At 45.0% G+C, this 10,172-nt stretch overlaps 1 protein-coding gene across 1 annotated transcript in view; it reads right to left on the bottom strand.

The window, feature by feature from the left end:
• Positions 1 to 642: 642 nt before the first annotated feature.
• The window catches only part of LOC126982049 (ankyrin-3-like), a 9,739-nt gene continuing 209 nt past the window's right edge, over positions 643 to 10,172 (bottom strand). The window contains exons 1-3 of the mRNA XM_050833765.1: positions 10,085 to 10,172; positions 1,000 to 1,432; positions 643 to 649 (exon numbers count right to left, since the gene is read on the bottom strand). The exon at positions 10,085 to 10,172 is cut by the window's right edge and continues 209 nt beyond it. Coding sequence (XP_050689722.1) covers positions 643 to 649; positions 1,000 to 1,432; positions 10,085 to 10,169 — 525 coding nt within the window. The 5' untranslated portion in view covers positions 10,170 to 10,172. The remainder of the gene's footprint in view (positions 650 to 999; positions 1,433 to 10,084) is intronic.

The raw sequence follows: 10,172 nt of genomic DNA, 5'->3' as shown, positions 1-10,172 counted from the left end.
GACCGCCACCTGAAACACGTCGCCCACCAAGCCTCCCTACGTGTCTCTGCCCTTCGTAGAGTGGCTAATTTCCTCGACAAACGAGGAATTATGCTCCTCTACAAGGCCCAGGTAAGATCCTACCTGGAGTACGAAGCTCTGACCTGGATGTCCAGCGTTGCCACACACCTGCAGAGACTGGACAAGGTGGAGCGACGGGTGCAGCGACTGTTACAGGAGAACAACCCCCAGCCGCCCCCTCAGGACATTATACATCTTTGACACTCTGGAGCACCGCCGGGACGTCGCTGCGCTGGTGGTGTTCCACAAGGCCCAGGTACAAGGAGTACCACACCTGGCGAGACTGAGGCTCCCCCCGCGAGAGGCTGTGAGAGATACGAGAACGATACTCTCCAGCCACGAGCAGGTCGGGGTGCCCAGGTCACGCGCCAGCCAGCACCAACGGACCTTCACCTCCAGTGTGTCCCACCTGTGGAACACATTCACTGCAGCAGGGCCAACAATGAGGGAAATGTCCACCCAGCAGGTAAAAGTGGCTGCTCACAGGTGGCGAAGAACATGCCCCACACCACTAGTGATGCTAAATACACAGTGAGCAAGTGTAAAGGGCTTTTAAAATAATGCACGAGAAAAGGTGACATTTTAGGCCCTAAAAAGTGCACAGAGAAACATATGCTACTCGAACGATCGCATAAAGTGTCGTCGGCGAAATACAAATCTGCTGTGTAACTAGAGAGAGAGAGAGAGAGAGAGAGAGAGAGAGAGAGAGAGAGAGAGAGAGAGAGAGAGAGAGAGAGAGAGAGAGAGAGAGAGAGAGAGAGAGAGAGAGAGAGAGAGAGAGAGAGAGAGAGAGAGAGAGAGAGAGAGAGAGAGAGAGAGAGAGAGAGAGAGAGAGAGAGAGAGAGAGAGAGAGAGAGAGAGAGAGAGAGAGAGAGAGAGAGAGAGAGAGAGAGAGAGAGAGAGAGAGAGAGAGAGAGAGAGAGAGATAGCGATGCTAACAGAATGCCAAAACTCACCTCAGGATTCGGGCTTTGGGCGGCGTCCCCGTGCACCGCGCCGCTCCTCCTCGCCAGCCACCTCGCTGCTAAGTCTTTACCCTGCCTCTTAGCCAAGTCCAGCGGCGTGAGGTCATCACCGGCCCCCGTACTGGGCGCCGCATCCTTATCCAGCAGGTACCTGACCACGTCCAGACGCCCTGCCTTAACAGCCCAGTGCAGGGGTGTCAGGCCATCGCCGTCCATTGCGTTAAGAGGCCAGCCAGCCCCCTCCAGGGCCTTCAGCACAGCCTCGTGGCCACCAAAGCTGGCGAGGTGCACCGGGGTGTGTCCGTCGGCGGCCTGCAGCAGCTCGGGGGTGGGCGGCGTGACCGGGATGAGGGTAGACACACACTCAGCTTCATCATTTACTGCAGCCCAGTGGAGGGCCGTCCATCCTGTGAGGGAGAGACGGACAGTTTTCAGTGCTCGGCAGTGACCATTAAGTTACCAGACAGTGCCCTAGTGCCGCCGTGTGACACACTGCACGGCAGCCACAACGGAGGCTGTTGTGAATACTGCTGATCCTGGATACGGGAGGCAGAGAGGCCTGTTGTTGCGGCAATAACGAGTGTGGCGGGAGGAGAGGGAGAGGGAGGAGGCGAGGGAAGGTGGGGAGAGGAAGGAAGGGAGGAAGATAATTTAATGATAGCGGGAGTGAGTGAGAGGAAAGAGTGGAGGGATGGAAACATGGAAACATGGAAATGCAGGCAACAGAAAGCCTATTGGCTCATTACGTGGTTGCCCGCTTTGGTGATTTAATCTGCTCGACAGCCACTTAGGGCCTTGGGAGCAGATGAAAGCACCTCGACATTGAGGAGCAGATGAAAAGCACCTCGATATTGAGGAACAGATACAAGAACATAGAAATACACGGAGGCCGAGTGGCCTACACAGGGCAGCCCCAGAATCCCCCCCAATACTCACGGTGGGTGAGGTGTAGTCTCAGGGGCACAGGTAGAGGCTTGATCCTCGTTTTACCGGCGGTACTAGGCACGGCACCAGTAACCTGTCACCTTACTGCACCCACACCTCACTCCACCTGTCATGCGGACATTAACTGTTGCTGTACTCTATTGTTGACTTACGCTACTTGTAATGAGAGGGTTGAAGGAGGGAAGGGAGCGTAGGTAGAGTTATGAGAGGTGGGAGGGAAGGATAAGGGGGAGGCGAGGGATAGGGAGGAGGGGAGGGAAAATAAGGACTGCAGGGAGAAGAGGGAAGGGAAGGATATAGAGGGGAGTGAGAGGAGATGAGGGAGAGGAAGGAACACATAGAACACAAAGGAAGAACAAACAACAGCAATAGCTTAGCAATAGGAAGCAAAGAGTGCAAATCAATGGTAAAAGATCTGACTGGGGATGTGTTACGAGTGGGGTCCCACAAGGTTCGGTATTAGGTCCACTTTTGTTTATTATTTATATCAATGACTTAGATACAGGAATTAGTAGTGATGTTAGTAAATTTGCAGATGATACCAAGATCGGTAGAGTAATTGAGTCGGATCAGGACGCTAGTATTCTCCAAGGTGAACTCAACAGATGATATGACTGGGCGGATAAATGGCAGATGGAGTTCAATGTAGGGAAGTGCAGTATTCTGAGTGTAGGTAGGAACAACCCCTCACATAACTATTGCTTAAATGACACTCTCATAAGTAGGTCTGGGTGCAAGAGGGATTTAGGGGTCTTAGTGAGCTCTGATCTCCGTCCAAGGGCACAATGCATTCAAGCTAGAAATCGAGCTAATAGGGTACTGGGGTTTATTTCAAGGAGCGTAAGCAACAGAAGCCCAGAAGTCTTCCTCAAACTACGTATATTTAGCATTAGTTAGACCTCATCTTGACTATGCGGTTCAGTTCTGGTCACCTTACTATAGAATGGATATCAAAATGTTAGAATCGGTGCAGAGGAGAATGACTAAGATGATTCAGGGGTTGAGAAACTTGCCATACGAGGGAAGACTCAAACAATTAAACTTGCATTCTCTAGAAAGGCAAAGGGTGCGTGGAGACATGATCGAGGTTTATAAATGGATGAAGGGCTTTAATAAGGGAGACATTCATAAGGTTTTGTTGGTAAGAGAACCGGGTAGGACACGAAGTAACGGGTTTAAACTGGATAAACTCAGATTCAACAGGGACATAGGCAAAAATTAGTTTACTAACAGGGTGGTGGATGAGTGGAATAGGCTTAGCAGTCATGTGGTGAGTGCCAATACAATTGTCACATTCAAAAATAGACTAGATAAATTCATGGACAGCGATATTAGGTGGGGTTAGATATACGGGAGCTTAGGGTCAAAGAAGCTGCCTCGTACAGGCCTACCGGCCTCTTGTAGACTCCTGCGTTCTTATGTTCTTATGTTCTTATGCTTCTATTCCTCTGATTCTGTTTTCTGCTACGTGTTTCCCTATGCCTCTACGCGTCATGGTTAGTCCCAGAACGTTTCCTCTTTCTGAGTAGTTTATAGCGGTTCCTTCTATTGTTATTTCATGCTTCTTTGATACTGCTAGTGGTATTATTTTAAACTTGTCTTTGTTCGTCTTTATTTTCCACTTTTTCTCGTAGTTTATTTGATCTCAATCCGTGATCTGTTATCCATTAATGCTCGTGATTTGCCTGCATGGCAAGTTATCTGTGTTATGTCGTCTGCGTACTGTATGTTAACACTACAAGCACCGAGGGGGGGCAGATGTGGCCCCCCCTGAGCCACTTCTATCAAAACGATACACTTTTTTTATTATTATCAAGTGTAAAAGAAAAACAGTCCTACAGAAAAACGCAGAAAATACCCAAGATTAACAAGTGATATCAATAAGAAGCATATGAATCTTCGTTATTTTTCTACACACGAATATTTCGAGAAACTGACGCCAATCATTTTGAAACACAGTCGATACATTATGGAACGAGTGGAAACGGCTGCCGACTGCCAGATGTACAATAACCTGTACGATACCATAATACTATCACTGTTACACTATATATACCTGTCTTGAATACTGCATGTTTTGGATTTATTGTTTATAAAGCCTTAGCTGATACACTAAACAGACCAAAAAACAAACTGGCTGTGTTTACTATAATGAAAGAAACGCCGAAACTCGCCGTTGTAGCGTGCGTTCGTATGTGAGTGTGTATGCATGCGTTCTAGCGTGTCAACGGCGGCGGCCGGCGACAAAAGCTCGTAGCCTCGTCTTGAATGAAGTTTGGTACATACAGTACTTATTTTGGCCTTACCATGAGGTAATAACTGTGTCTCGTATAGTATTACATTAATTTTGTTTACACTAAACAGACCAACAAACAATCTGGCTGTGGTAACTACAATGAACTATTCGTCGTTGTAGCGTGCGTTCGTGTGTGTGTGTATGCGTTCCAGCGTGTATCGGTGGCAGCAGCCGGCGTCACTTCCTTCCTTTTCTCCTTCCTTCCTCCCTACCCCCTTCCTATCCCTCCCTACCCCCTCTTCTGGAGCCCAGAAAACAGGGAAACAAGCGCGAGGGAGAGAAACGTACAGGGGAAGGAGGGAGGTAAAACGTATGGATTATTTTGTGAATTCAGAACGAAAAGGAAAGTGAAATAGTAATAATGAAAAAAAATACTCTCACGAGATGGAGGGAGAGGGGGTGGCAGCACTCACTCTCTCTCTCTCTCTCTTAATGCGTATACATGCATTATGCCATTGTTCCATTTTGTTATCTATTGTTTCCTTGATGATATGATCCTCTATTTCTTTCGTTTCTTTTTCTTATTCTACTTCCTCTTTTAGTTTTCCCAATTTGCCTTTCTCATACCAAATGTTGGAGGGATTGAGTTAGTGATGGCTTTGCTTGTTAACGTAATGATTATGTAAAGATGGTCTGAAGTGGTAGGTGGCCGAGGGTTTATTATTGCGTTATGTGCGGCTTTGTTACTGGATATTACCATGTCGTATGTTGTAGTTCGTGTGTTTTGAGAGAAGGGTGGTGGTGGTGGTGTTTATTGTATAGTGGTTGAGGTGATGATTTTTGTGTCTTCCTTTCCTCCACTCGACCTTCCTCTCCCTCCTCTCCTCTCACTCCTCTAGATATACTTCCTCTCCTTCCTTTCCTTCTCCTTCCTCTCCCTCCTCTTCTCTCACTCCCCTCCATATACTTCTTCTAAGTCCACTCCTTCTCCTTCCTCTTCCTCCCCTCCTTCTGCTTCCTCTCCCTCCTCTCCTCTCACTCCCCTCCATATACTTCCTCTAAGTCCACTCCTTCTCCTTCCTTTTCCTCCCCTCCTTCTGCTTCCTCTCCCTCCTCTCCTCTCACTCTCCTCCATATACTTCCTCTCCCTCCTTTCCTTCCTTCCTCTCCTCCTTCCTTCCTTCTCCTTCCGTCCCTCCCTCCTTCTCTCCCTATCCTCCCTCCTCTTTTTCCTTCCTCTCCCTCCCTTCCTTCTCCTCCGCTCCTCCCCCCTTCTTCTTTCCTCTCCTCCCTTCCTTCTCCTTCCTCCCTCCCTCCTTCTCTTCCTTTCCTCCCCTCTTTTCCTTCCTCACCCTCCTTCCTTCTCCCTCCGCTCCTCCCCTTCTTCTCTTGCCTCTCCCTCCCTTCCTTCTTTTTCCACTTCCTCCCTTCCTTCTCTTTCCTCTCCCTCCCCTCTTTTTCCTTCCTCTCCCTCCTTCTCCTTCTCCTTTTCCAGCATCAATATGTAACTCCTAGTAAAGAAAAGGTTTAGCTTTTAAGAAGAAACCCAAATGGTATCTCCTAAAAAAGCGCGTATAGAGTAAATACATGTCAACCCAGAGTGATTCTGACAAACTAGATTTGGACAGAATTCGCCGCGAAACCAAGAAATTAATAAATCGAAGCAAGAAGAATCTTGAAGAATATATAGCGGAAACAAGTAAATCTAATCATAAAGATTTTTTTAGCTATGTAAAAAATAAAGTCACTCACTTGTGGTATCGGACCGCTTGCTAATGATAATGGTAACCACACGAACGGTGAAAATGAAATGGCTACAATCCTAAATAACTTTTTCGCATCCGTATTTACCGACGAAGATTGTTTAGCACTTCAACCGCCGGAGGCTAGAAGGACCGAAAAGATGTTAAGTGGCGTGCTCATCGTAGAAAGTGACATTTTACGCACAATTGAAAAGATTAAAGTAAGCAAAGCTCCTGGTCCAGACAAAACTACCCCTAGGGTCTTAAAAGAAATCAAACATCAAATTTGTAAACCGCTCTCCATCATATTCAAAAATCTTTAACAGCTGGAAAAGTTCCGTCGGATTGGAAACTTGCAAATGTCACACCAATTTTCAAAAAGGGGGACAAGTCTCATCCAGGAAACTATCGACCAATTAGCCTGACATCGATTGTTTGTAAGTTAATGGAGACTATCATTCGCGACAATATGTTGAAATTCTTCGAGGAAAATAATATAATAAATAACTCGCAACATGGCTTCCGTAGTAAACGTTCGTGTTTGACTAACTTCTTGATATTTTTCATTATATTTTTGAGGTGTTTGATGAAAGCAGATCAGTAGATATCATATATCTGGATTTTCAAAAGGCATTTGATAAGGTCCCCCACCAACGATTGCTCAGCAAACTATTGGCACACGGTATCTCGGGTAACATTCACAATTGGCTTGCGGACTGGCTCTCTGAGCGGAAACAGAGAGTAGTTCTAAACGGTGTTACATCTAACTGGCACGATGTCAGAAGCGGCGTACCTCAAGGATCAGTGCTTGGCCCCATGCTCTTCTTGATTTATATTAATGATATCGATGATGGGCTCACTTGCAAAGTATCAAAATTTGCTGATGACACAAAAATTGCTAGTAAAGTAACTGCGACACTCGACGAAGAAGCTTTACAATCAGATCTAGATCGACTTGCACGTTGGGCCAATCAATGGCAAATGAAATTTAACGTTGACAAATGTAAAGTGTTGCACATCGGAAAAAAATAACAATCGCGTTCGGTACATAATGAATGGCCACCAACTTTCGGCAGTAAGTAAAGAAAAGGATCTTGGAATCACTATATCAAGCGATTTAAAGCCCGGTCAGCATTGTTCAGAGGTAGTTAAAACTGCAAACAAATTGGTTGGCTTCATCGGACGAGTTTTTAATAATAAATCGGAAAAAGTAATATTAAAACTGTATAATTCGTTGGTTCGACCTCGTCTAGAATACTGTGTACAGTTTTGGTCTCCCTATTACAGAAAAGACATAGAAAAGTTGGAATGGGTTCAACGAAGAGTAACAGAGATGATTCCTAGGTTGAGAAATTTATCATATGAACAAAGGCTTAAAGAAGTAAATTTATTCAGTCTATCAAAACGAGGAATGTGAGGCGATCTGATAGAAGTGTTTAAAATGTTTAAAGGATTCAGTGATATTAATGCGGAAGATTACTTTACAATTGATCGATCAAATAGAACCAGAAAATATCACAATTTGAAGATAAGTGGTAAAAGATTCTCGTTGCACGAAGCTAAACACTTCTTCTTCAATCGAGTTGTTAATGTTTGGAACTCTCTACCCTGTGATGTCGTTGATAGTACAACAGTTAAGGCCTTCAAGAATAGATTGGACAAGTATTTTGAATTCAACCAGCAACTAAGATATTACTTATTGTCTTAATAACGTTAAGTTCCTTCGAATAATGGTGTCCTTGTCCGTTTTTATCGCCCGGTTAGTGGTAGCAGTAATGGTAGTTCTTTCCTCTTTCCAACATAAATTCCATGTAGTTTTTCCATGCTGCATAGGTCTTTTTCCTTTCCTGCCAGCTTTGGCTGGAGGGATGGGGGTGTGGGGAGGAGCCTTCGCCTTTGTTGTCCTTCATCTTCCACCTATGATTATATAGTTAGTGTAGCTTGTCACAAACAGCCTCGTAAGGACCAGTAGGTCTGCTGTTACATAAGAACATAAGAACGCAGGAGTCTACAAGAGGCCGGTAGGCCTGTACGAGGCAGCTCCTTTGACCCTAAGCTCCCGTGTATCTAACCCCACCTAATATCGCTGTCCATGAATTTAGCTAGTCTATTTTTGAATGTGACAATTGTATTGGCACTCACCACACTCATCCACCACCCTGTTAGTAAACCAATTTTTGCCTATGTCCCTGTTGAATCTGAATTTATCCAGTTTAAACCCGTTACTTCGTGTCCTACCCGGTTCTCTACCAACAAAACCTTATGAATGTCTCCCTTATTAAAGCCCTTCATCCATTTATAAACCTCGATCATGTCTCCACGCACCCTTCGCCTTTCTAGAGAATGCAAGTTTAACTATTTGAGTCTTCCCTCGTATGGGAAGTTTCTCAACCCCTGAATCATCTTAGTCATTCTCTTCTGCACCGATTCTAACATTTTGATATCCATTCTATAGTAAGGTGACCAGAACTGAACCGCATAGTCAAGATGAGGTCTAACTAATGCTAAATATAGTTTGAGGAAGACTTCGGGGCTTCTGTTGCTTACGCTCCTTGAAATAAATCCCAGTACCCTATTAGCTCGATTTCTAGCTTGAAAGCATTGTGCCCTTGGACGGAGATCAGAGCTCACTAAGACCCCTAAATCCCTCTTGCACCCAGACCTACTTATGAGAGTGTCATTTAAGCAATAGTTATGTGAGGGGTTGTTCCTACCTACACTCAGAATACTGCACTTCCCTACATTGAACTCCATCTGCCATTTATCCGCCCAGTCATATCATCTGTTGAGTTCACCTTGGAGAATACTAGCGAACAAAGACAAGTTTAAAATAATACCACTAACAGTATCAAAGAAGCATGAAATAACAATAGAAGGAACCGCTATAAACTACTCAGAAAGAGGAAACGTTCTGGGACTAACCATGACGCGTACAGGCGTAGGGAAACACGTAGCAGAAAACAGAATCAGAGGAATAGAAGCCCTAACGGATTTACAAAGATTTAATAACACACCAACTCACATCAAGCTGCGCCTTATAAAATCATTTATATTACCACTAATTCAATACCCCATCATCCCATTAGTAACAACAAGAGACACAAACAAAATGAAACTACGACGGATACAAGGCCAAGCCCTCCGATTAGCATTCAACGAAAGACACCCATTCACAAAGAACACAGAAACACTACATGAAGAAGCAGGAATAGAATCAATAAACTACACTTTTCACACACAAGAGGACAAAATCTTCACCAAAACGAGAGCACTTCAGGATCACCATTTTACGAACCTCAAAGGCAACTATGAAAGACAGAAACAACACTCATGGTTTAGGAAACAAAGAAATATCCTAGACAGAGGAACACCTGAAAACAAATACACAACATAACGCCAGGAAAAAAATATACTCAAACCCAAGACCAAGGCCATAGACATCAGTACCTACACACCTAGATAGATATAAAACATGTACAAAGCAAGGCGGACAGCCTGCCACCTTTTATCTCTCCTACTTCCTTCCAATTTCCTCCAACTTTATCCAACCCTATCCCCCCTTCTTTCTCTCTTTTAACTATCCAAACATGAAAGCCGAGCCAAACCACCATAAAAAAAAACACTACCATACCACCACCAACAACAAAAACTTAAAAATCACCACCTTACCACCACCACCAACAACAACATCACCACCACCTTAAAAATCACCACCTTACCACCACCACCACCAACAACAACAACAACATCACCACCATCTTAAAAATCACCACCGTTACCACCACCACCTTAAAAATCACCACCTTACCACCACCACCAAGAACAACATCACCATCACCCTAAAAATCCCCACCTTACCACCACCACCAACAACAACAACAACATCACCATCAACTTAAAAATTACCACCTTACCACCACCACCGCAATCAACAACAACAACAACATCACCATCACCTTAAAAATCACCACCTTACCACCACCACCACCAACAACAACAACAACATCACCACCACCTAAAAAATCATACCTTACCACCACCACCAACAACAACAGCAATACCTTAAAAATCACCGCAGTACCACGACCACCACCACCTTAAAAATCACCACCACCACCACCGCCACACCCACTCACCTCCATTGTCAACAGCCAGCGGGTCGGCACCAAGGCTGAGCAGCTTCTCTAACGTCGTCTTGTGGCCCATTGTGGCACCCGCCATCAG

This window comes from Eriocheir sinensis, chromosome 50 (genome assembly GCF_024679095.1).
Source record: "Eriocheir sinensis breed Jianghai 21 chromosome 50, ASM2467909v1, whole genome shotgun sequence".
In the NCBI taxonomy this organism is placed as follows: domain Eukaryota; kingdom Metazoa; phylum Arthropoda; class Malacostraca; order Decapoda; family Varunidae; genus Eriocheir; species Eriocheir sinensis.
The sequence above is the reverse complement of the archived record's forward strand: the minus strand, read 5'-3'. Positions and strand labels throughout refer to the sequence as shown.